The sequence below is a fragment of the Theropithecus gelada genome, chromosome 16 (assembly GCF_003255815.1).
Source record: "Theropithecus gelada isolate Dixy chromosome 16, Tgel_1.0, whole genome shotgun sequence".
Taxonomy (NCBI): Eukaryota; Metazoa; Chordata; class Mammalia; order Primates; family Cercopithecidae; genus Theropithecus; species Theropithecus gelada.
The window spans coordinates 58,717,956-58,743,774 of NC_037684.1; the positions used below are offsets into that span (position 1 = coordinate 58,717,956).

The window sequence follows — 25,819 nt, forward strand, 5'->3', positions numbered from 1 at the left end:
CTCTGCTCCCGGCCTGCGGGGCCAGAGTAGCCAGGATCCCGCGCAGCTCCGACGCGGAGATCCGCACACGCTCCAGCCCTTCCGCCATCTTCGCGGCTGCTGCTACAGCCGTAGCTACTCCGCCACCGCCGCGCGCAGCCAGGAAACCACCACAGACGGGCGGCGCGCGCGCTCGCCCACCTCCCAGCCTTTCCCCGCCCCCTCCCGCCCTGCCTGGCCGAACGACGGTGGCCGCGCTGGGAGGAAAAGCTTCCGACGCCGATTCCAGAGGGGCGGGACCGGAGCGCGAGCCTGGGCGGGGCGGGCGGGCGCTGCGCGTGCGCAGAGGTGCAGCCGGGGAGGCTCGCGGAGGCTGGAGCTGGAGGCGCGGCGGCGGGGAGCTGAGGTGAGGCTAGGCCGAGCCTTGCCTGGCCGGGCGGGCGTTTGCGGCGGTGGCTGCCGTTGCTGCTGTCGTGGCCACCGAGGACACTGGTACTAGTCTGGGACTCGGGTTGACAGAGACACCCCGCAGCCTGGGCTCCTCTGGACACCTTAGGCCGGGCTCGCCCGCCACAGGCCCGGACTAGCCCGCGGGCCATTACTTGGGACCTTGAAGATCTGCTAAGAGTAGTTATTACTATTCCCTTTTTTTTTTTTTTTTTTTTTTTTGAGGCGGAGCCTCGCGCTGTCGCCCAGGCTGGAGTGCAGGGGCGCGATCTCGGCTCACTGCAACCTCCGCCTCCTGGATTCAAGCGATCCTCCTGCCTCAGCCTCCCTAGTAGCTGGGACTACAGGTGCACGACGCCAAGCCCGGCCAATTTTTGTATTTTTTGTAGAGACGGGTTTCACTAGGCTGGTCTCGAACTCCTGACCTCAAGTGATCCACCCGCCTCGGCCTCCCAAAGTGCTGGGATGACAGGCGTGAGCCACTGTGCCCGGCCGCCCCCTGACTTTTAAAAAAATACATACGATATAGTTGGAATCGTGTGGAAGGGAGTACATCAGGAGGTATATAAGTCGATTTGGGACGTGTAATCCCGGCTACTCGGGAGGCTGAGACGGGCGGATCGCTTGAACCCTTGAACCCGGGAGGCGGAGGCTGCAGTGAGCCGAGATCGCACCACTGCGCTCCAGCCCGGGAGTCTCCTACAGAGCGAGACTCCGCCTCAAAAAAAAAGTCAATTTGGGAGTTTCTGTGTCACTGTGGATTCTTGAAAAAAAATACTGCTCTGGATCTCAGGTTGACATTTTAATTTCCCATCTTTAAAATTTAACTAGACCAGAAGACTGGTACTTGAACCTTTTTTTGGAGAACTGTGCAGAGGTGAAGCTCCCTTCCCCAAGGCTGCCTGCCTCCACCTGTTGCTCCTTCACAGCCCCAGAGGCCTTTAGAACACACCCATCACAGAATAGTTACCAATTATTCCTTAGTCTGAGCCGAAGGGATTGCAACAACCTCTAACAGAACTCCTTCAGTTCCTTTTACGTGACATTTTGTCACCAGAAAGTTAAGCATAAGAAGAAAGTCAGTAGATGGATGAAAAGATCCAACAGTTCAGAAGAGGAATCATTTGAGTGGTCAGGGCAACTGACAGCCTTTGCCACCAGATTTGAGAGAAATAGGAAGAAGTGTTAAAAAATAATCTGTTTCACATTGAAATTTGAGAGGCCATCGCATGATTTTTTTTTTTTTTAAAGATGGAAAAATAATGGAAAACAAGAAAACTTTCTTAGGACAAATGGCACTGCCAATGTAATGCAACAGTGTCAGTGAACTGCAGATTAGATATGCCAAAAGTTAAACCAGTTCAAGAAAATTTACCTGAACTCAGAAGGAAAAGATAATAGATAAAAACTGAGAGACAAAGATGGGAGACATGGAGAAGGGGTACCAAAAATTAATAATTAAATATGAGTTCCAGAAGGGGATAATAGAGCTGACAGCAGAAGAGCAATAATCAAATAGTAGAAGAAAATTTACTAAGTTGGTGGAAATTTTTGAATTCTCAGATTTAAAGGATTCATGAAATACCAGGTAAAAAGAAATGAAAAGAAAGACAACCATATTTAGGTCTGAGTAACAATGAAAGGTGCTGAGTTTTTTTGTTTTTTGTTTTTTGTTGTTTGAGACGGAGTTTCACTCTTGTTGTCCAGGCTGGAGTGCAGTGGCACAATCTTGTCTCACCTCAACCTGCTTTGCTTCCTGGTTTCAAGCGATTCTCTTGCCTCAGCCTCCCGAGTAGCTGGGATTACAGGCGCCCACCACCATGCCCGGCTAATTTTTTGTATTTTTAGTAGAGATGGGGTTTCACCTTGTTGACCAGGCTGGTCTCGGACTCCTGACCTCAGGTGATCCACCCGCCTCAACCTCCTGAAGTGCTGGGATTACAGGCGTGAGCCACCGCGCCCAGCCCTGAATTCAGTTTCTAAAAGTAAAAATTCTACAGGTCGTTTTTACTGAGCACAAAGTAATAAAATTAGAAATGAATACCAAAAATTAAGCAAAAACTTCTAAGCATTTGGAATTTTTTTTAAAAACAACAATTTTAGGCCCGGACAAGTACCGTGGGCCATTACTTGGGACCTCGAAGATCTGCTAAGAGTAGTTATTACTATTCCCTTTTTTTTTTTTTTTTTTTTTTTTGAGGCAGAGTCTTGCTCTGTCACCCAGAATGGAATGCAGTGGCGCGATCTCGGCTCACTGCAACCTCCACCTGCTGGGTTCAAGCTATTCAAGCCGGTGCCTCACCTGTAATCCCAGCACTGTAGGAGGCCAAGGTGGGCAGATCATTGGAGGTCAGGAGTTCGAGACCAGCCTGGCCAACATGGTGAAACCCCATCTCTACTAAAAATACAAAAACTAGCTGGACATGGTGGTGGGTGCCTGTAATCCCAGCTACTCGGGAGACCGAGGCAGGAGAATCACTTGAACCTAAGAAGCAGAGGTTGCAGTGAGCCAAGATCACACCACTGCACTCCAGCCTGGCGACAGAGTGAGACTCCATCTCAAAAAAAAAAAAAAATCTGGCCGGGTGTGATGGCTCACACCTGTAATCCCAGCACTTTGGGAGCCTGAGGCAGGTGGATCACCTGAGGTCAGGAGTTTGAGACCAGCCCGACCAACATGGTGAAACCCCATCCCTACTAAATAGAAAACATTAGCCAGGTATAGTGGTACATGCCTGTAATCCCAGCTACTTGGGAGGCTGAGGCAGGAGAATTGCTTGAATCCGGGAGGCGGAGGTTGCAGTGAGCCCTGATTGCGCCATTGCACTCCAGCCTGGGTGACAAGAGCGAAACTCCATCTCAAAATAATAATAATAATAATTTGTAGAGTCAGGGTTTCCCTGTGTTGCCCAGGCTGGTCTCAAACTCCTTGCCTCTGGCAATCTTCCCACCTTGGCCTTCCAAAGTGTTGGGAATACAGGTGTGAGCCACCATGCCTGGCCCAGGATTTATTCTTCACACCCCTCTCCCCCATTCAATCCACTATCAGGATGTGTCTCTTCTGTTCCTGGAATGAACATGTATGGAATCATCTCCCCAGCATTCTCCCCTTTATTTTCACTTGGAAAATGCCCCTTACTCCCACTCAAAAACACTTTTTCTTTTCTTTGTTTTCTTTCCTCCATCACTCCTTTATTTTGCTATTTTCCCCTCAGGTGCAGAGAATTGAGCCAGTCATACTCATTTATCCACACTGTCATTAACAAGGCCTTTCTCATTTTATCTTTTTTCTCTTCATTCCACTTTCCACTCATGTTCTTTCTCTCCCTCCTTAGGTAGTCACTCCAATGTGTTTGATATATGTCTTTGAATATACATGTATCTTTCAGTAATATGTAATGTTATTTTATGTATGTATGTGTTTTAAATATACCTAACTGATACTGTGTTACAGATCTCATTCTGTTTCTTTTTCATGTTTATGTAAATACTTCTGACTATTGCATACTGTTGTCTTTTTTTTTTTTTTTTTTTTTTTTTTTGAGGCGGAGTCTCGCTCTGTCGCCCAGGCTGGAGTGCAGTGGCCGGATCTCAGCTCACTGCAAGCTCCGCCTCCTGGGTTTACGCCATTCTCCTGCCTCAGCCTCCCGAGTAGCCGGGACTACAGGCGCCCGCCACCTCGCCCGGCTAGTTTTTTTTGTATTTTTAGTAGAGACGGGGTTTCACCGTGTTAGCCAGGATGGTCTTGATCTCCTGACCTCGTGATCCGCCCGTCTCGGCCTCCCAAAGTGCTGGGATTACAGGCTTGAGCCACCGCGCCCGGCCCTATACTGTTGTCTTAAATGACCTCATACCCTGGCCACTGGTGCTGGGCCAAGATGGGCCAGAGTCCTTACCCAGAATTTTTTGAACTGAAACTGGGAAAGAAAATTTGCCTCCAGTGTGGAAGCCATAAAATGTAAAACATACGAGCTGTCAGCAGCCATGCAGTGAAAAAGAAGCCGACATGCAGAAAGCAGCAGAAGTGAGAGACTAAGAGTCTGGGAAACTCTCAAATCTCTGGTTCCAGTTGTTCCTGAAGCTTCCTATTCCTCCCATTACCATGGTTTATTCAACTCTTCATGGATTCCATGAGCTAGTAAATCTCAACACCTTCACCTTGTGCCTACTAAGGTAGTTCAGATTGAGGTTCTATCACTTGCAACTAAGAGGACTAACTATTTACAACCTCCAAAACATATCTCATTTTTGATAGTGGGTGTTTTGTATTTTGGGTTTTGTTGTTATTGAGAGACAGGGTCCACATGTAGGAATGGAGTTGCTAGATCATAGGATGATTCAATGTTCAATTTTTTGAGGAAGTACCATACTGTTTATCATAGAATTACCACTGCAGGCGCCTGCCACGTGCACAGCTAATTTTTGTATGTTTGGTAGAGACAGGGTTTCAACATGTTGCCCAGGCTGGTCTTGAACTCCTGAGCTCAAGCAGTCCACCCGCCTTGGCCACCTAAAGTGCTGAGATTACAGGTATGAGCCACTGCACCCTGCCAAGGGGGCATAATTGACATTTATTCATAAAAATATTGAGTCTTCAGGCCTGGCATGGTTTTTTGGGATTTTTTGTTGTGTTTTTTGAGACAGAGTCTCACTTTGTCGCCCAGGCTGGAGTGCAGTGGAACTATCTCGGCTCACTGCAACCTTTGCCTTCCAGGTTCAAGCAATTTTTCTGCCTCAGCCTCCCTAGTACCTGGGACTACAGGCGCATGCCACCACTCCCACTAATTTTTGTTTTTTTAATGGAGATGGGATTTCACCATGTTAGTCATTCTGGTCTTGAACTCCTGACCTCAGGTAATCCACTCGCTTTGGCCTCCAAAAGTGCTGGGATTACAGGCATGAGCCACCATGCCCAGCCAACTATTTTTTGCTCTCTTGTTTTTTTTTGTTTTGTTTTGTTTTGTTTTGTTTTTTAATAGGATCTTGCCTTTGCAGTGGTGCAATCATAACTCACGGCAGCCTTGAACTCTTGGGTTTAAGCAATCTTCCTGCCACTGTGCCCAGCCGAGGGGGCATAATTGACATTAAAAAATATTGAGTTGGCTGGGCGCGGTGGCTCACGCCTGTAATCCCAGCACTTTGGGAGGCTGAGATGGGCGGATCACGAGGTCAGGAGATCGAGACCATCCTGGCTAACACGGCGAAACCCCGTCTCTACTAAAATACAAACAAAAAAAAATTAGCCGGGCATGGTGGCAGGCGCCTGTAGTCCCAGCTACTTGGGAGGCTGAGGCAGGAGAATGGCGTGAACCCGGGAGGCGGAGCTTGCAGTGAGCCGAGATCCGCGCCACTGCACTCCAGCCTGGGAGACAAAGCAAGACTCCGTCCCCAAAAAAAAAAAAAAAAAGTTTGATCACTAGTAATTAATGTAAATTAAAACTACTAGACATTGCCAGGCGCAGTGGCTCACGCCTGTAATCTCAGCACTTTGGGAGGCTGAGGCGGGCCCATCACGAAGTCAGGAGATGGAGACAATCCTGGCTAACACGGTGAAACCCCGTATCTACTAAAAATACAAAAAATTAGCCGGGTGTGGTGGCAGGCACCTGTAGTCCCAGCTACTTGGGAGGCTGAGGCAGGAGAATCACTTGAACTTGGGAGGCGGAGGTTGCAGTGAGCCAAGATCCCACCACTGCACTCCAGCCTGGGCGACAGGGCAAGATTCCGTCTCAAAAATAAAACTACTACTAGACATAATTAAAGTGGCACAAAAATGATATAGAAAGAATGAAGGAAAATAAACATTCCATTAAAATTGTTGTTGAGAGTACAAATTGATGTAATATAGGACCCTTCTGGAGATCAGTTTGGCAGTGGGTATCATGTCTTAGAAATGTGCATGCCTTTTGATACAAAATACCATTTGGTGAAATCTACCCTAAGGACTGAGGGAGGTACACAAAAATCTTGCAACAAGGCTATTCATTACATCGTTCTTACAGCCAACAACAACAAAAGGAAATCCAAATGTTCATTTGAGCTATGTAAACTTAAAATTATGATTTTTTCTTTTTTAAGAGACAGGGTCTTGCTTACGGTTGCCCAGGCCACAATACAGTGGCTATTCCTAGGCATGATCATAACACACTCCTGGGCTCAAGCAAGCCTCCTACCTCAGCCTTCCAAGTAGAGGGGACTACCAGCATGTGTCACTGCACCCAGCTAAATTACTGTATTTTTGTCATTTTAAAAGTTGGATAAAGCTGGGCACGGTGGCTCACGCCTGTAATCCCAGCACTTTGGGAGGCTGAGGCAGGTGGATTGCCTGAGGTCAGGAGTTAAGAGACCAGCCTGGCCAACATAGTGAAACCCCGCCTCTACTAAAAATATAAAAATTAGCTGGGTGTGGTGGTGGGTACCTGTAGTCCCAGCAACTCCGGAGGTTGAGGCAGGACAACTGCTTGAACCCGGGAGGCGGAGGTTGCAGTGAGCCGCAATCATGCCACTGCACTCTAGTCTGGGTGACAAAGCGAAACTCCATCTCAAAAAAAAAAAAGGTGGATGAATGCACTCACTGATGAGATTCACTGATATTCATATTATTGTCTGATAAAAACAAGTTACCAAACCTACCAAAGAGTTTTGTCTTCACATGTAGTTGGGCCTGGAAAGGTAAACCACTAGATAGCAACTGTCTTTAAGTAGGAAGGTTTAGTGTCTATTTTCATGTTCTTTTTGTATGTCTGTATTTTCAGATTAACTCAGTTTTCTAATAAAGATAGATTCTTTTGTAATAAGGAAAAAATAGAGGAACTTCATATTTAACTACTACAATAAACACAGTGGAAAGTGGAAGCTTAATGTAGTTATTGAAAATTATAATTATGAAAATTGTAAATAAACTGAGCCAAATGTAGTAGGAGTAAACAAAATGCTTGCTTTAACTATTATGTAATGTGTATTGAGAATGCAGAAGGAGGCCGGGCGCGGTGGCTCAAGCCTGTAATCCCAGCACTTTGGGAGGCCGAGACGGGTGGATCACGAGGTCAGGATATCGAGACCATCCTGGCTAACCCGGTGAAACCCCGTCTCTACTAAAAAATACAAAAAACTAGCCGGGCGAGGCGGCGGGCGCCTGTAGTCCCAGCTACTCGGGAGGCTGAGGCAGGAGAATGGCGGGAACCCGGGAGGCGGAGCTTGCAGTGAGCTGAGATCCGGCCACTGCACTCCAGCCTGGGCGACAGAGTGAGACTCCGTCTCAAAAAAAAAAAAAAAAAAATGCAGAAGGAGCTGGGTGCGGTGGCTCACGCCTCTAATCCCAGCACTTTGGGAGTCCGAGGCGGGCGGATCACCTGAGGTCGGGAGTTCGAGACCAGCCTGACCAACATGGAGAAACCCATCTCTATTAAAAATACAAAATTAGCTGGGTGTGGTGGCACATGCCTGTAATCTCAGCTACTCGGGAGGCTGAGGCAGGAGAATCGCTTGAACCCAGGAGGCAGAGGTTGTGGTGAGCCAGGATTGCACCAATGCACTCCAGCCTGGGCAACATGAGTGAAACTTCATCTCAAAAAACAAAAAAAGCAAATGCAGAGGGAAATAAAGAAAATGAACATAGTTATTTAAATGGAAAAGTCTAGCTATTTTTTCTGTATCAATAAACAATTTATTAAATGTTTACTAAAAATTAAATTTATAAATTAAAAATAACATAAAAATTGAATCCAGTTCATTCAAGTAGCTTCATAACAATGATTAAAAGAAAGGTGGAGCTGGGCACAGTGGCTCACGCCTGTAATCCCAACACTTTGGGAGGCCAAGGCAGGTGGATCATGAGGTCAGACATTCAAGACCAGCCTGGCCAACATGGTGAAACCCTGTCTCTACTAAAAATACAAAAATTAGCTGGGCACAATGGCACATTCCTGTAATCCCAGCTACTCGGGAGGCTGAGGCAGGAGAATTGCTTGAACCAGGACCTGGGAGGTGGAGGTTGCAGTGAGCCGAGATCATGCCACTGCACTCCAGCCTGGGCTCCAGAGCAAGACTCCGTCTCAAAGAAAAGGAAAAAAAAAGGAAGGTGGAGACCAGTGGCAGTGCCAACAGTGCTAAGAGATGGGTGGTGTGGGGGGGAATGGGCTTTAGCCTTCTGTAATCATCATCAGTTAACTTCCCTCAAAGCTTCACCAGAAAAGCTTCGTTCAGCTTTCAAGTCAAATATCTTTTAGAGAAATTCTGGCACTCTAGTAATGGAGAGTTTCCATATGACACCACAGGCCCCAGGTCTATTCTGTTACATATTTTCAAAATCTCTTCAATAAACATATTGTCTCGGACTTTGCTTTGACCCCTTTCTTATTCCTGGGTTTCAGAACCATGTGTGCTCAGTACTGCATCTCCTTTGCTGATGTTGAAAAAGCTCATATCAACATTCGAGATTCTATCCACCTCACACCAGTGCTAACAAGCTCCATTTTGAATCAACTAACAGGGCGCAATCTTTTCTTCAAATGTGAGCTCTTCCAGAAGACAGGATCTTTTAAGGTAACAATCCTTTTTCTCAGTGTACCATGTTTGTTTTCAAACCCCTTCACATATCAATTTGATTGTGACCACCCAATGAGACAGGCAGAGAAGTAAATTAATGCCTTTATATGGTTGGAAAAAAGGTTACAGAAATTTTCCTTTCAAGTTCTTGTTTTACCTAGCATCATAGTGTTGATAAGCCACTTTACACAGTCACAAAATCCTTGTAATTAAGATCATATATATAACTATCCAAGTAATTTTTTTTTTTTTTTTTTTTTTTGAGACGGAGTCTGGCTCTGTCGCCCAGGCTGGAGTGCTGTGGCCGGATCTCAGCTCACTGCAAGCTCCGCCTCCCGGGTTTACGCCATTCTCCTGCCTCAGCCTCCGGAGTAGCTGGGACTACAGGAGCCCGCCACCTCGCCCGGCTAGTTTTTTGTATTTTTTAGTAGAGACGGGGTTTCACCGTGTTAGCCAGGATGGTCTCGATCTCCCGACCTCGTGATCCGCCCGTCTCGGCCTCCCAAAGTGCTGGGATTACAAGCTTGAGCCACCGCGCCCGGCCTATCCAAGTAATTTTTATATATCATATGTATGTGTATATATATAGTATATACATAAAATACAGTCATGGGCTACATAACGTTTCAGTCAATGACAGACCACCTATATGATGGTGGTCCTTGGCCCCATAAGGTTATAATACCATACATTTACTGTACTGTTTCTGTGTTTAGATACAGAAATACTTGTCATTGTGTTATAGCTGCCTGCAGTATTCAGTACAGTAACATGCTACACAGGGTTTGCAGCCTAGGAGCAATAGGCTGTAACAGCTGGGTTTGTATAAAAGTACACTCTGATGCACATACAATGATGACATTGCCAAATCATGCATTTCTCAAAACATATCCCCATCCTTAAGGAAAGCATGACTTTATTATATATAACATCACTTACCGTCTAAACTAAGACATAATTTATTATCCAAACTAGGACATGTTTCAGACTAAAAGAAGCAACCTGAAATGTCTAAACTGAGACACCCAAACTGTTGTAGGCAAACTGGAAAGTATGATCACTCTGTATATGACCCAAGTTTAAGCATTCACTGTTATCAACTTGCTACACATGGATACATTATGAATATAAAAGATCTAAGCCTGGGCCACAGGGCAAAACCCTGTCTACAAAAAATACAAATATATGCCAGGCACAGTGGCTCACACCTGTAATCCCAGCACTACGGGAGGCTGAAGCAGGTAGATCATCTGAGGTCAGGAGTTAGAGACCAACCTGACCAACATGATGAAACGCTTTTTCATTTTGTTTTGTTTGGAGAAGGAGTCTCGCTCTGTCCCCTAGGCTGGAGTGCAGTGGCACCATCTCAGCTCACTGCAAGCTCTGCCTTCCAGGTTCACGCCATTCTCCTGCCTCAGCCTCCCGAGTAGCTGGGACTACAGGTGCCCACCACCATGCCTGGCTAATTTCTTTTTGTATTTTTGGTAGAGATGGGGTTTCACTGTGTTAGCCACGATGGTCTTGATCTCCTGACCTCGTGATCCGCCTGCCTTGGCCTCCCAAAGTGCTGGGATTACAGGCATGAGCCACAGCGCCCAGCCTTGGTGAAACCCTTTCTACTAAAAATACAAAATGAGCCGGTCTTGGTGCCAGGACCTGTAATGCCAGCTGCTTGGGAGGCTGAGGCAGGAGAATCACTTGAACCCAGAAGGCGGAGGTTGCAGTGAGCTGAGATTGCACCACTGCACTCCAGCATGAGCGATACAGCAAGACTCCATCTCAAAAATAAATAAATAAATAAAAATGAAAAAGGCCGGGCGCAGAGGCTCACGCATGTAATCCCAGCACTTTGTGGGGCTGAGGCAGGTGGATCACGAGGTCAGGAGATCGAGACCATCCTGGGTAACACAGGGAAACCCCGTCTCTACTAAAAATTCAAAAAAATTAGCCGGGCATGGTGGTGGGCACCTGTAGTCCCAGCTACTCAGGAGGCTGAGGCAGGAGATTGGTGTGAACCTAGGAAGTGGAGCTTGCAGTGATCCAAGATTGCAGCACTGCACTCCAGCCTGGGTGACAACAGAACGAGACTAGGTCTTAAAAAAAAAAAATTTAGCCAGGCTTGGTGGCAGGGGCCTATAATCCCAGCTACTTGGGAGGCTGAGGCAGGAGAATCACTTGAACCCGACCCTGGGGGTAGGTGCGGTGTGGGGAGGCGGACGTTGCAGTGAGCTGAGATCGGGCCACTGCACTCCAGCCAGGGTAACAGAGACTCCATCTCAAAAAAACAAAAAATAAAAAATAAAGATGGACATAAGATATTTAGAAGGTAAATCGGTAAGATTTGGTGACAGATTGGATGTGCATGTTAAGTATAGAAAATCTAGAAAAGCTCCTTGCTTTTCAAAACAATGTTTTAATCAAATATGTGAATTCACCATCCCTCTTTTTCAGATCCGTGGTGCTCTTAATGCCGTCAGAAGCTTGGTTCCTGATGCTTTAGAAGGGAAGCCGAAAGCTGTTGTTACTCACAGCAGTGGAAACCATGGCCAGGCTCTCACCTATGCTGCCAAACTGGAAGGTACTTGATTTCTCAAGGTACTGGGTAGATCATCAGAAAGGAGGGGAAAAGTGTCCTTCATTTCCATGAAAGTGATGATAGCTTTGGGAAGTAACTTTCCAAAGAAATCTCCATCTGATTGCAAGCAATATGAACATCAGTTTCTTTTAATTTTTTTTTTTTTTCTGAAAACAAGAGTTTTGCTCTGTCACCCAGGCTGGGAAGCAGTGGCGTGATCTCAGCTCACTGGAGCCTCCGCCTCCTGGGTTCCTGCCTCAGCCTCCTGAGTAGCTGGGATTACAGGTGCACACCACCACACCTGGCTAATTTTTTTTATTTTACAAATACAAAATACTAATTTCACCATGTTGCCCAGGCTGGTCTCGAACTCCTGGGCTCAGGCAGTCCACCTGCCTTGGCCTCCCAAAGTGCCAGGATTACAGGCGTGAGCCACCACACCTGGCTGAACATGTTTGTTTGTTGTTTTTTTTTTTTTTTTTTTTGAGAGGGAGTCTCGCTCTGTCGCCCAGGCTGGAGTGCAGCGGCATGATCTCGGCTCACTGCAAGCTCCACCTCCCAGGTTCACACCATTGTCCTGCCTCATTCCCAGGTATCTGGGACTACAGACGCCCACCACCATGCCCGGCTTTTTTTTTTTTTTTTTTTTTTTTTTTTTTTTTACAGACGGGGTTTCACTGTGTTAGCCAGGATGGTCTTGATCTCCTGACCTCGTGATCCACCTGCCTCAGCCTCCCAAAGTGCTGGGATTACAGGCATGAGCCACCACACCTGACCACATAAGTTTCTGTTCTAAATTCTCCTGACTTGTAGTAACCAAACACGTTTTCCTCTCCCAGGAATTCCTGCTTATATTGTGGTGCCCCAGACAGCTCCAGACTGTAAAAAACTTGCAATACAAGCCTACGGAGCGTCAATTGTATACTGTGAACCTAGTGATGAGGTAAGGAGAGCAGTGTTTGGTACCACCTTAACAGCTTTCATTTGACCAATGGCTCTTTCTACCTTACCGGCTGCTCCTTCTCAGCCTCCTTTGTGGTTTCCTCTTTATTTCTGTTACATGCTCAACCTTTTCTCTATCTACACTCACAAGATCTCATTAGTCTCATTGCTTAAATTATTACCTATGGTCTAACAACTCCAACTTCTCTCCCCTTAACAGCCGTCTTTTATATCCAACAGCTACCTAACTTTCCCACTTGATGTCTTAAAAGGCATCTCAAACTACATCTAAAACCAAACTCCTGATCTTACTTCCCTATATTTCTTCCCTTCCAGGGTTTCTCATCTTAGTAAAAAGCAATTTTTATTCTTCTAGTTACTCAAACAAAAAAGTTGGAGTCATCTTTGTGTTTCTGAAAAAAAATTTTTTTTTTTTTAGAGATGGAGTCTTCCTATGTTGTGGGATCCTCCTGCCTCAGCCTGTTGAGTAGCTAGGACTACAGGTGCATGCCACCACACCTAATTCCTTTATTTTTTGTAGACAGGGTCTCACGGTTGCCCAGGCTGGTCTCAAACCCCTGGGCTCAAGCAATCCTCCCACCTTGCCCTCCCAAAATGCTAGGCTCACAGGCATGACCCACTGCACACAGCCAGGAATCATCTTTGATAACCCTCTCATATCCCCACATCCAAATCTCAGTCTGCTTTCAACATACTTCCATAACCCAACTGCTTCTGTGTCTACCGTTAACCACCCTGATTCAAACCAACATCAATTCTCACCTATATTCAATTCAGTAGCCAAACTGGTCTCACTGCATCCACCCTTGCCCCACTATAGGGTTTTTTGAGCAACCAGAGCTCTCCATTTAACAAAGTCAGAACTCGTCTCTTTTCAAGTCAAAACTTTCTGTTGGTTTCCCATCTGATACACAGTGGAAACCAGAGTTCTTGCAATCATCTAAGCCCTGGATGAACTCAAACATTCCTATGTTTTTGACCTCATCTTTTTTTTTTTTCTTTTGAGACAGAATCTCCCTCTGTCACCCAGGCTGGAGTGCAATGGCACGATCTCTGCTCACTGCAACCTCCGCCTCCCGGGTTCAAGCAATTCTTCTGCCTCAGCCTCCCAAGTAGCTGGGACTACAGGCATGTGTCACCACACCCAGCTAATTTTTGATTCTTTAGTAGAGACAGGGTTTCACCATATTGGCCAGGCTGGCCTCGAACTCCTGACCTCATGTTCCGCCTGCCTTGGCCTCCCAAAGTGCTGGGATTACAGGTGTAAGCCACCGCAGCCAGCCCCTCATCTTCTTTTATTGAGACAGGGTCTCGCTCTGTCCAACCCAGGCTGCAGTGCAGTAGTTCAATCTCAGCTCACAGCAGCCTGTTTCCTGGGTTCAAGAGATTCTCATGCCTCAGCCACCAGAGTAGCTGGGATTACAGGCACGCGCCACCACACCTGGCTAATTTTTGTATTTTTAGTAGAGACAGGGTTTCGCCGTGTTGGCAAGGCTGGTCTTGAACTCCTGACCTGAAGTGATTCGCCCACCTTGGCCTCCCAGAGTGCTGGGATTATAGGCATGAGCCACTGCACCCAGCCTTGACCTCATATTCTATTACTTCTCTTGCCCTCTCTGTGCCAGCCATACTAACCTTTACAGCTGTTCCTCAGAAAGGCCAAGCACTCCTACTTTGTAGTCTTTGCACTGTTACCCCCTCCCTGGAATATTCTAGACATCCACAGCACTTGTTCAGATCTTTTAAAATGTCACTTTACTAGAGGCTCTTCTTGGCTACCCTATATGAAATAAATTCCTTCATTTTACTCCATTGCACTTAGACATACCATATATTTACTTCCCCCATCTCTACCATATAATATAACCCCCTTGAGGGAAGAGATATTTTGTTTATTAACATATATATCTCTAGTACCTGAACAAAGTCTGAAAAAAGTAGATGGTCAATAAAATGTTAAATGACCAAAGGGAACTTGTTGGGGACTCTATTAAATACAAATCAATTAAACTAAATTAATGTACTTTCAGTCCAGAGAAAATGTTGCAAAAAGAGTTACAGAAGAAACAGAAGGCATCATGGTACATCCCAACCAGGAGCCTGCAGTGATAGCTGGACAAGGGACAATTGCCCTGGAAGTGCTGAACCAGGTAAAATAGCCGAGTTCTTCCTGGTTAGCTACTGGTAAAGCTATTGGGCTATATTCAATTATTTTATATGTACACATTAAATATAAAATTGCTTACTAGTAGGCCCATTTACAGTTTATATTCTTTTCACTAAAGGTTCCTTTGGTGGATGCACTGGTGGTACCTGTAGGTGGAGGAGGAATGGTTGCTGGAATAGCAATTACAATTAAGGTGAGCAACTTCTGGAAGATTCCCTACTTCAAGCAGAAGATTTATTTTACATCATAAATGATTTGTATACACGTGCTCAAAATTCTGCACACATTACCATTCCTTCCCCTTATTCCTTTGGGACTTGAGATGAAGGCCCGTCTCTGCCTCACTACTCTATTTACTATTTTTTTTTTTTTCAAGACAGACTTTTGCTCTGTCACCTAGGCTGGAGTGCAGTGACACGATCCTGGCTCACTTCCACCTCCACCTCCCGGGCTCAAGCAATTCTCCTCTCAGCCTCCTGAGTAGCTAGGATTACAGGCACACGCCACCACACCCCGCTAATTTTTTTGCGTTTTTTTTTGCAGTAGAGACAGGGTTTCACCATGTTGGTAAGGCTGTTCTTGAACTCCTGACCTCATGATCTGCCTGCCTTGGCCTCCGAAAGTGCTGGGATTACAGGCGTGAGCCACTGCACCTGGGCTATTTATTATTTTTAGTATTTTTATTTTTTTTGAGAGATGGGGTCTTGCTATGTTGGCCAGGTTGGTCTTGAACTCCTGGGCTCAAGCAATCCTTATTCTGGCCTCCCAAAGTGCTAGGATTACAGGTGTGAGCCACTGCACCTGGCCAACTCTCTTCTTAATCCATGACAATTTTACAGCACAAAAGCAGTTACCATAAGTGACACCATCAGTCTTTTCCTTGAATTCCATGTCATCAAGCTACTATCCATACCAAGAGGCTACCCTTTTCTCAAATTACCAGGAGAATCAGATGCGATCCAGGCAATGGAAGGCTAGTATCAGACATATAATTTATTTATAAAGTGCTTGAAAATATTTTCATTACATCCATAAAATGAAAGGCTCTTACTTGGGCAGAAATGTATTACTTATTGTTCCTATTTTCTTTTCTTTTTTTTTTTTTTGAGATAGTATAGCTCTGTTGCCCAGGCTGGAGTGTAGTGGTGTGATCTCAGCTCACTGCAACCTATGCCTCCCGAGTTCAAGCGATTCTCCTACCTCAGCCTCTCAAGTAGCTGGGATTACAGGTGCCCACCACCATGCCTGGCTAATTTTTGTATTTTTAGTTGAGACTGCATTTCACCATGTTGGCCAGGCTGGTCTCAAACTCCTGACCTCAGCTGATCTACCTGCCTTGGGCTCCCAAAGTGTTGGGATTACAGGCATAAGCCACCACACCCTGCCCCTATTTTCTTTTAGACATACAGGCAATGTTGTGGTTTGTTGTAAGATGTCTTAATATTCCTCTTCCCAGGCTCTGAAACCTAGTGTGAAAGTATATGCTGCTGAACCCTTGAATGCAGATGATTGCTACCAGTCCAAGCTGAAGGGGGAACTGATGCCCAATCTTTATCCTCCAGACACCATAGCAGATGGTGTCAAATCCAGCATTGGCTTGAACACCTGGCCTATTATCAGGGACCTTGTGGATGATATCTTCACTGTTACAGAGGATGAAATTAAGGTAAGGCTCCAACAGGAAAAGAAATAACAAAGCATGGTATAACTTCTTAGGCAGAAGAACCTTCTGTTAGGAGTAGCAAGTGACCCACGGGAACTTGACTAGGTAACTTCATGACATGGGAGGGTACCCTAGATGTATTAATGACAACCCTCTTGACAGAAGCAGAGTTAGAATTAAAGAAAAGCTTTGGGAAGCATGTATACACAGTGATAAGAAAATTCAAACTAGACATATATTCTCATCTGACCTTTATAAGTAAACCAACTAGACTCCCCTTTCACTAATTCCTACTCCCTTCCGTATCAACAGCGTGCAACCCAGCTGGTGTGGGAGAGGATGAAACTACTCATTGAACCTACAGCTGGTGTTGGAGTGGCTGCTGTGCTGTCTCAACATTTTCAAACTGTTTCCCCAGAAGTAAAGAACATTTGTATTGTGCTTAGTGGTGGAAATGTAGACTTAACCTCCTCCGTAACTTGGGTGAAGCAGGCTGAAAGGCCAGCTTATCAGTCTGTTTCTGTTTAATTTACAGAAAAGGAAATGGTGGGATTCAGTGTCTTTAGATACTGAAGACATTTTGTTTCCTAGTCAGTCAACTCTTAGTTATCAGATTCTTAATGGAGTGGTTATTTCATTAAGATTTAATAGTTTTTTTGGACTAAGTAGTAGAAAAACTTTCATACTTAACTGAGACATTTTGTCAAGGCTAAAAAAAAGTCTTGCAAAATGGGGCAGCAGACTAACAGGCTGACATAGAAAATAAACTGCCCAATCACAACTTGTGCCTCCCATCCCTGACTACTGGCTGGCACCAGTAAGAAGGAATCTCTTTGAATCCATTACTCCATGCCTTCCTGAGGCACTATTGAAGAACTCTCACTTTTCACCCAGGGTACTGGTTCTGGTACATATGGATCGTAAGTCCATTTGGGGAAAACTCGTTTATAGAGGTTCATCAGTACTGTGTCTTGAGATTTTAGCTTCCCATCAAAGCTGCATTTCATGTGGCCATGGGTACCTAGAAAGAAAACAGAACAAGTCAGTCAAATTAAAAGTAGAAAATTTTAAAGCAATGACTTCCAACCCAATAGTCATTTAGCAACACTGCAGAAACGTATACATGGTCCCAAATCCCATGTTTCCTTACCTAAAGGCTCCTTGATATGTCCTCTCCGGCCCCACTTTGTTCTCAGTTCCACTGGTTTAAACCACAGCACATCCTCTTAGAATCAAACACAGAAAACACCAAGATAAAATATTTACCCACAAAATGTAAACCCAACCTTCATACCACAAAGGCAATCAGATCCCATCCTCCTCCTTCATACCTACCTCTGTTGAAGAACATGTAACGTACTACTGCCATCTTAGTAAAAATTTTGAAAGGATGACCACTCAAAACGACTCTCTTGATGACCATTCTGTCTGGATCTACTGACATAAGATGGCCTGTAGCAATGAGGCTGTGCATTCCTAAAGCACAAAAGCAAAGAAGCTATTTAGGAATTTACAGGCCAAAGTCTTCATTTATTGCCCCAGTCCATCTAAAGACCCATGTAAGAGCCTGGTTTGTCATCCCTGCCCTAGCCCAATCTGAGGCTAAGATTGGTAAACTGCTAAGTCCACACTTAACCTTGTCAATAGGTTCTTGAAAACTTGTACTTGAAGAGAAATGATATATAACAAAACTGTATTTTTTCTCATCAGTTGTTACAAGGAAAGGATGTTGAACAAAAGGCAGTTATTTGAAGACTGGCTATACACTGTTTCACTTAAAAGTTGCAGTTTTCATTGTTCTATTAACAACGTTAAGTGAAGACTTACTGTATTTTGAAAACCATCATTACCTTCTCCATACCATTTGGCTCCCAAATCTAAATACAGAAGAGAAAACAGTGTTCATCCTATTAAGGGCCTGCAGGGTCTGTTCATCTCTGTGGCTCAACTTACCATTGCTTTTCTGCTTGAAAAGCAGCACAGATGCAGGAGGAAAAGTGATTGGTGCATAGACTGTCACCACCAGGGCCATGTCAGCAGTCAGGAATCTCTGCAATTTATGTTTGTCCGCTGCCATAAGGGTTAAAATATGAAAACCAAAACCATTTTGAGAAACCAGAGGCAATAGAGGCCTGTGAAAAGCTGTATTAGTGCAACTCTTAAACCTACGGCAGCTTCTACTTCTCTAATCCACTAGTTCTCAAAAATTTTCTCTGCCTCAATACACCTAAAAGATAGTCTAGTCCTATCAGTAACTTTTTTTTTTTTTGAGTTTGAGTATCGTTCTTGTCACCCAGGCTGGAGTGCAATGGCGTGATCTCAGCTGAATGCAGCCTCCGCCTCCCGGGAATAAGCAATCCTCCTGCCTCAGCCTCCTGAGTAGCTGGGACTACAGGCACCTGCCACCGCTCCCGGCTGATTTTTGTATTTTTAGTAGAGACGGGGTTTCACCATGTTGTCCAGGCTGGTCTCGAACTCCTGACCTTGTGATCCGCCCACCTCAATCTCCCAAAGTGCTGGGATTATAGGCATGAGCCACAGTGCCAGGCTGTATCAGTAACTTTTTATTTAATTATTTTGAGATGGTGTCTTGCTCTAGTTGCCCACGCTGGAGTGCAATGGCACCATCTCTGCTCACTGCAACCTCCACCTCCCAGGTTCAAGCGATTCTCCCACCTCAGGCTCCCGAATAGCTGGAATTGCAGGCGCCCGATCAGTAACTTTTTTATCTGGAGTCAGAATCTTGGAGCCTAGACTGTATGTGATGTTCTACCTTCAATGTAGCTTTCATTAAAATATTTAAAGGGCAGTGGTGTGAACACAGCTCACTGGAGCCTCAAACTCCTGGGCTCACTGGCTCAGGCAATCCCTCTCACCTCAGCCTCCCAAGTAGCTGAGGCTGCAAAGCACATGCCGCCACACCTGGCTAAGTTTTTAAAAAATTTTGGCAGAGCAAGCGCAGTGGCTCACGCCTGTCATCCCAGCACTTTGGGAGGCCGATGCAGGCGGATCACCTGAGGTCGGGAGTTCCAGACCAGCCTGGCCAAGATGGTAAAACCCTATCTCTACTAATAATACAAAAATTAGCTGGGCATGGTGGTACATGCCTATAATCCCAGCTGCTTGGGAGGCTGAGACAGAAGAATCACTTGAACCTAGTAGGCAGAGGTTGCAGTGAGCCAAGATCCTGCCACTGCACTCCAGCCTGGACAACAAGAGCAAAACTCCATCTCCCCAAAAATGAAATTTTTTTTGTAGAGGCCGGGCATGGTAGCTCATCCCTAAAAATCCCAGCACTTTGGGAGGCCAAGGCACGTGTGCAGATCACCTGAGGGTCAAGAGTTTGAGACCAGACTGGCCAACGTGGTGAAACCCCATCTCTACTAAAAATACAAAAATTAGCTGGGCATGGTGGTGGACGCCTATGGTCCAAGCTACTTGGGAGACTGAGGCGCCAGAATCATTTGAACCCGGGAGATGGAGGCTGTAGTGAGCTGAGATCATGCTACCGCACTCCAGCCTGAGTGACAGAGCTGGACTCTATATCGGGAAGAAAAAAAAACTGTAGAGACAGGGGTCTCACACTCCTGACCTCAAGTGATCCTCCTGCCTCAGTCTCTGGAACTAAGACTTTGATTTAGTTCCAGTTCTAAGGATCTGCCTTTACGAAATAAGCAGAGAAGTAAATAAAGTTTTATGCACACAGATCTAATTTAGAGCAAAACATTAGAAATAGCCTAAGTCCTCACTTGTAGAAGCTCAAATAAATATCAGTACATCACATACACTGGAATATATCCAAATGACAATAAAGCATTAAAAGTCTCATTAACTAATTAATCTTATGGAAAATTGATCAAAATCAATTAAGTGATAAATGCAATGTTTAACACCACATTTACAATTACAATCCAAATTCTGTTAAAAAAAAAAAAAGAGATCCAGATGAAAATGTATAAAATAAAAATGAATTTTCTCTAATATAAGATAATTGTACTTTTACATTATTCCTTATTTTCCCAACTGTCTAAAATATGAAAATAGTTATTTCATCCTAAAAAAAATCAAAACCATTTTGAAACAATAAAAAAATGATTGGCCAGGTGTAGTGGCTCATGCCTGTAATCCTAGCACTTTGGGAGGCCAAGGCAAGAGGATCGCCTAAGGTCAAGACCAGCCTGGCCAGCATGGTGAAACCCTGTCTCTACTAAAAATACACAAATTAGCCAGGCGTGGTGGCAGGCGCCTGTAATCTCAGCTACTCGGGAAGCTGAGGCAGGAAAATTGCTTGAACCTGGAAGGCAGAGGTTGCAGTGAGCCTGGATGGCACCATTGCACTCCAGTTGGGCATCAGAGTGAGACTCCGTCTCAAAAAAAAAAAAAAAAGACAGGCACGCTGGCTCACGTCTGTAATCCCAGCACTTTGGGAGACTGAGGCGGGCGGATCACCTGAGGCCAGGAGTTCAAGACCAGCCTGGCCAACATGGTGAAACCCCATCTCTACTAAAAATACAAAAATTAGCCGGGCATGGTCGTGCGTGCCTGTAGTCTCAACTACTCTACTTGGGAGGCTGAGGCAGGAGAACGGCTTGAACCCAGGAGGCGGAGGTTGCAGTGAGCCGAGATCACACCATTGCACTCCAGCCTGGGCAATGGAGTAAGACTCGTCTCTAAAAAATAAAATAAAATAAAAAATAACCAGGCCGGGCATGGTGGCAGCTCACGCCTGTAATCCCAGCACTTTGGGAGGCCGAGGCAGGTGGATCACGAGGTCAGGAGATCGAGACCATCCTGGCTAACACGGTGAAACCCCGTCTCTACTAAAAATACAAAAACTTAGCTGGCGTGGTGGCGGGCGCCTGTGGTCCCAGCTACTCGGGAGGCTGAGGCAGAAGAATGGTGTGAACCCGGGAGGCGGAGCTTGCAGTGAGCCCAGATCTCGCCACTGCACTCCAGCCTGGGCGACAGAGCAAGACTCCGTCTCAAAAAAAATTTAAAAAAAAAACAAAAAAAACCCCATATGTGTATATATATATATATATATGATTAAACCTTAGCTTTTTTGGTCTTCAATTCCCCATTCTAATGCCACAAGTGTTGGGATTATGGGTGTAAGCCACTGCACCACTTCACCCACCCTAATACCCTTTTTACAGAGCTGCCAACTTCTACTCAAAACCTGCTCTGGAACAAATACTCATGGCAAAAAAGCCTCAGTATCACACAGAGGTTGCATCACTGGGATGCTTCAGACAGGTTCAGACATTTTGAGTAAAAACATCATTGGCTCTTAAGCCAGAGTACTGAAAATACCTCTAATCCAGAGATGTAAGATTTTGAAACCATATTCTGTACCCCTCCACCACAAGTCAGTTTCCCAAAAGACAAGATGGACAAGAACCCAGGTTCCCCACTGCTAACCTGCAGTGTGCTGAGAGAATAAAGGTGAGGCTCGGAAGCGCCTGAATCCACAGTGGAATATGAGCTCTTCTTTGGCTTTCACGGGTTCAGTGTTGCCAGGGTCACGCCTCACCACCATATTCAATACTGACATCTGGGGACCAAGTAAGAAAAAAAAAAATCTTCATAGCCTAGGAATACAATTGCCTAAACTGAAAGAAGGCAAAGCAAACTAGCAGATTCAGACTCATTCTAAGAACTGACAATGCTAATTAATGGTGGAGTAGATGCTGAAACACAGGTTCATCCTTTCCCTCCACCAATGACTGGCATTTAAGCCAAACATAGGCTGATCGGAGCATTCAGGCACCCTTCAATGCTAACCTACCTTCCTGCATCTAACAGAAAAGAGCTCAACATCTGCCACACAAAAATCAGTGGCCTTCAAGGCATTCACTCACCACAATCTCAAAACCACACTCATTCAAGCCCCTTCTTCTTGAGCCCTTACCAAAACCCATCAAAGAACTATCACATACCCCCACAACATACACAACTACTGGCCACCAAAAGAAAAGAGATCTGCACCTTGGCACAAACTTTTTTTTTTTTTTGACATGGAGTTTCACTTTTGTTGCCCAGGCTGGAAAGCAATGGCGCAATCTTGGCTCACCACAACCTCCACCTACCGGGTTCAAGCAATTCTCCTGCCTCAGCCTCCCAAGTAGCTGGGATCACAGGCATATGCCATCACGCCTGGCTAATTTTGTATTTTTAGTAGGGATGGGGTTTCTCCATGTTGGTCAGGCTAGTCTCAAACTCCCGACCTCAGGTGATCCGCCCACCTTGGCCTCCCAAAAAGTGCTGGGATTACATGCGTGAGCCACCGCGCCCAGCCAAACCTTTATTTTAATGGCTGCCAACCCTTGTTCAAAATCTGGTCTGAAAAACACACTTAGAGAAGTCTCAGAATCACCCAGAGATTGCATCACCGATGTTTCAGACAGGTTCAGACAACATGAATAAAACCATCACTGACTTCTCCATTATTCTCCAATTCCTAATCATAAAGGGAGACTTTCTGCATCCCAGTGAGCAAAATGTTAGTCATACATAAACAGAATTTTAGACTGTCAGAAGCAGCTGCAAAGTTTCATAACCTCCCATTTTCCTACAAGACACTAATTTACCTTCTGTTCGTGAGGTAGTAAAGAAAATGCAATCAAGGGTGCTCCTTGCCTGAAGCACTCGACCACTGAGACAGGGACTTCAGAGACATGAAGTGTGACATACCAGCCAACCTGCCATAAGAAAGCAGAAAGCAATCATGGAGTTACCCTTCAAAGTCCCAATAATGAGGAAGCTTCCTCCAAATATGCTGAGTCTCTCAGATGACCTTTTTAAAGCCTACACTCACCCTTCAAGATGCTTCACTACCCAGATCACGCTTTTTCATTTAACATAGTTGATACCTCTTTGTTCCCAGTATCATTCTACTCAATGACTCAGGGGCTCCCCTAATCCCCCAATGCAGCATATTTTCATGCCAAGAGAAGGAATAAAGTAGGGAGCATGTTGACAAATGAAAGCAACATACAAGATGAACAAGGAGGATAGATACCTCAGCTCCTTCAACCTCTTTTTCTTCAATCTCTTTAAAAATGCTTTTCCTAGTATTAGTAAAGTTCTGAAACTGAAATATCCGAGCATAATCTTGAGGAAGGTTTTCCTTAGGATCCCATGGAGATGTCCGGAAGCTCTTAAGCCCTCTGTATTTCTGAAATCTAGGATATTGAAGATTTTAAAGAAATTAAGTCAGATTTATATGGTGCTATATAGACTCGTCACTGCTAAAATGGCTAAGGAGCTAGCTGAAAAGAACTCCAATCACTCTCTCTCCAAACAACCCAACAGCTTCAACCAAAACAGCTTGTAACGAGTTCAACCACACTCCAAAACAGCTTGTAATGAGTTCTATCAGAACCAAACCCAAGCTTCCCATTGACAAAAGACAAAGTATTTACAGTGGCTCCCTGTTACCTGTCAGGGAGCTTTTTAACCTGACAAAAAAGATATTTGGTAATGGCCTGATATAGTTCAGGTGTGTGTCCCTGCCCAAATCTCATACTGAAATACAATCCCCAGTGTTGGAGGTGGAGCCTGGTGGGAGGTGACTGCATTAGGGGGGAGATTTTCTCATGAATGGATTAGCACCATCCCCCTTGGTGAGTGAGTTCTCATGACATCTGGTTGTTTAAAAGTGTGTAGCACCTCCTGCCTTGCTCTCTGGTTCCTGCGCTGGCCGTGTGACATGACTTGTTCCCCCTCTGCCTTCTGCCATGATTGTTTAAGGCCGCCCCAGAAGCTGAGCAGATGCCAGCACCATGCTTCCTATACAGCCTGCAGGACCATGACCCAATTAAACCTCTTTTCTTTATAAATTGCACAGTCTCTGGTACTTCTTTATAGCAATGCGAGAAAGACCTAATACATAGCCTTACCTCCCTAATATCCAAAGTTAATTCACTGGCTTTAGTCACTCACCCCCAAAACAGATATAATCATCTACATCTTCACTCTTCTACTTCTGCTATTCTACCCAAACCCCCTAAAATCTCCAAACATTATGTAAGTCAATTGAGTATTGGCTCCTTTGGGAAGAAGTATTTGCTAATTAACCTTAGTATTTCTCCTTCATCAAAGTCCTGTAACGTTAGTCTATACCACAGTCTAGAACTTGATTATATATGACCATTTCCTGTATGTATGTCTTGGCTTCCCATATTAAACGTTAGCTCTTCAGGAGCAGGAAAAATGTGTTTCACTTCTTTTGCATCACAGTGACACAGCTCTGAGCCAAGTTTTTAAAAACCTATTGATTTAATTTAGACTTGTTGATAGACTTGTTGACTAACCGAATTCTAGCAGCCACATCACGGGGGGTGTCCACTTCATCTGGAAACATCTCTTCCAGTCTTTCTTGTTTGTATTTCTCCAACATTTTTGCCTCAGCTTCTTCATCCACTTTCTCATCATACAGATCATCATGCACAGACTCCCCAACAGTCATAGTTTCATATTCTTCCTCTTCTTCTTCACTACTCTCATCCTGTAGAATAAAGGATTACAGTTATTTCAGAAGAAATCCACACCTGTCTCTACCCCAAAGGCCAATAAGCTAAGAGTAAAATAATTGTACTAGATCCCTATTCCCAACCAACATAAATTCTAATACAGTCTAAAGTATAAAAACAAAAACCTCATTCCTGGCAACTACAGTCATTCCTAAGAAACTAACCATACACGGCTGGGCGCAGTGGCTCACGCCTATAATCCCAGCACTGTGGGAGGACGAGACGGGTGGATCACGAGGTCAGGAGATCGAGACCATCCTGGCTAACACGGTGAAACCCCGTCTCTACTAAAAATACAAAAAAATTAGCCAGGCGTGGTGGCCAGCACCTGAGCCCAGATTGTGCCACTGCACTCCAGCCTGGGCGACAGAGTGAGACTCCATCTCAAAAACAAACAAACAAAAAACTAACCATACACACCCCTCAAGATCACAATTGCATTTTGCCTTACATTTGGAGCTAGATGCAGAATTGGCCTAAGGCCTCATTTCCTTACCTGAGATTCCTCCTCCATAAAATCCTCATGTTCCATATCATCATATTCATATTCATCTCCTTCCCTACCACTTTGGCTGCCACCATCCAAAATCCATTCAGCCTGGTAACTGGATGTTCCTTTGGGGACCTTCTTTACCACCTTTGAACTTTCCTTCAAGAAATCTGTAAAAGCCCAAACAAATTAAGTAAATTATAGACTTCCTTTCCCTATCCCTCTGGTTATTCTCACCTAGGCAAGGCACCAGATACTGCTGCCAACATGGGAAATTCTGGCAGACACTGTAAATAGAACTGACTACTTCCAAATTTAATTCAGCTGCCTCACAACTAGCAATACTTACACAGCTAAATAATCCCTGCAATGAATGCAAAGTTGTTTATCTGTTCACAATGAAACATTAACACAAATAATTTTGTGAAATGGAACAAAGCTGTGTGTAATGTTT

General features: G+C 45.0%; 3 protein-coding genes and 2 non-coding genes across 6 annotated transcripts in view; 1 reads left to right on the plus strand and 4 right to left on the minus strand.

Annotated features, from left to right (window-relative positions):
* SMG6 (SMG6, nonsense mediated mRNA decay factor) overlaps window positions 1–192 on the minus strand; it is a 243,643-nt gene extending 243,451 nt beyond the window's left edge. Inside the window, exon 1 of the mRNA XM_025362851.1 lies at window positions 1–192. Within this exon, the coding sequence (XP_025218636.1) occupies window positions 1–88 (88 nt within the window). The 5' untranslated portion in view covers window positions 89–192.
* On the plus strand, window positions 192–18,255 carry SRR (serine racemase). 2 transcript variants are annotated; one of them, XM_025362864.1, is made up of 8 exons: window positions 192–385; window positions 8,799–8,970; window positions 11,425–11,551; window positions 12,388–12,491; window positions 14,542–14,661; window positions 14,797–14,871; window positions 16,135–16,344; window positions 16,654–18,255. In XM_025362864.1, the coding sequence occupies exons 2-8, from the start codon at window positions 8,803–8,805 to the stop codon at window positions 16,867–16,869; spliced, it is 1,020 nt and encodes a 339-aa protein (XP_025218649.1). In that variant the 5' UTR covers window positions 192–385; window positions 8,799–8,802; the 3' UTR covers window positions 16,870–18,255. The 2 variants fall into 2 exon arrangements, with proteins under 2 accessions (XP_025218649.1, XP_025218650.1); XM_025362865.1 differs by lacking the exon at window positions 8,799–8,970 and having other exon boundaries at window positions 317–385.
* Window positions 16,578–25,819, minus strand: part of TSR1 (TSR1, ribosome maturation factor) — a 13,342-nt gene continuing 4,100 nt past the window's right edge. The window contains exons 7-15 of the mRNA XM_025362863.1: window positions 25,372–25,535; window positions 24,657–24,850; window positions 23,363–23,525; window positions 22,932–23,042; window positions 21,763–21,895; window positions 18,295–18,411; window positions 17,677–17,817; window positions 17,492–17,566; window positions 16,578–17,362 (exon numbers count right to left, since the gene is read on the minus strand). Coding sequence (XP_025218648.1) covers window positions 17,184–17,362; window positions 17,492–17,566; window positions 17,677–17,817; window positions 18,295–18,411; window positions 21,763–21,895; window positions 22,932–23,042; window positions 23,363–23,525; window positions 24,657–24,850; window positions 25,372–25,535 — 1,277 coding nt within the window. The 3' untranslated portion in view covers window positions 16,578–17,183. The remainder of the gene's footprint in view (window positions 17,363–17,491; window positions 17,567–17,676; window positions 17,818–18,294; window positions 18,412–21,762; window positions 21,896–22,931; window positions 23,043–23,362; window positions 23,526–24,656; window positions 24,851–25,371; window positions 25,536–25,819) is intronic.
* On the minus strand, window positions 21,542–21,636 carry LOC112610487. The gene has a single exon (XR_003116383.1). It is a non-coding gene; the product is annotated as a small nucleolar RNA SNORD91 family (small nucleolar RNA).
* On the minus strand, window positions 22,695–22,787 carry LOC112610488. Its single transcript, XR_003116384.1, has one exon. It is a non-coding gene; the product is annotated as a small nucleolar RNA SNORD91 family (small nucleolar RNA).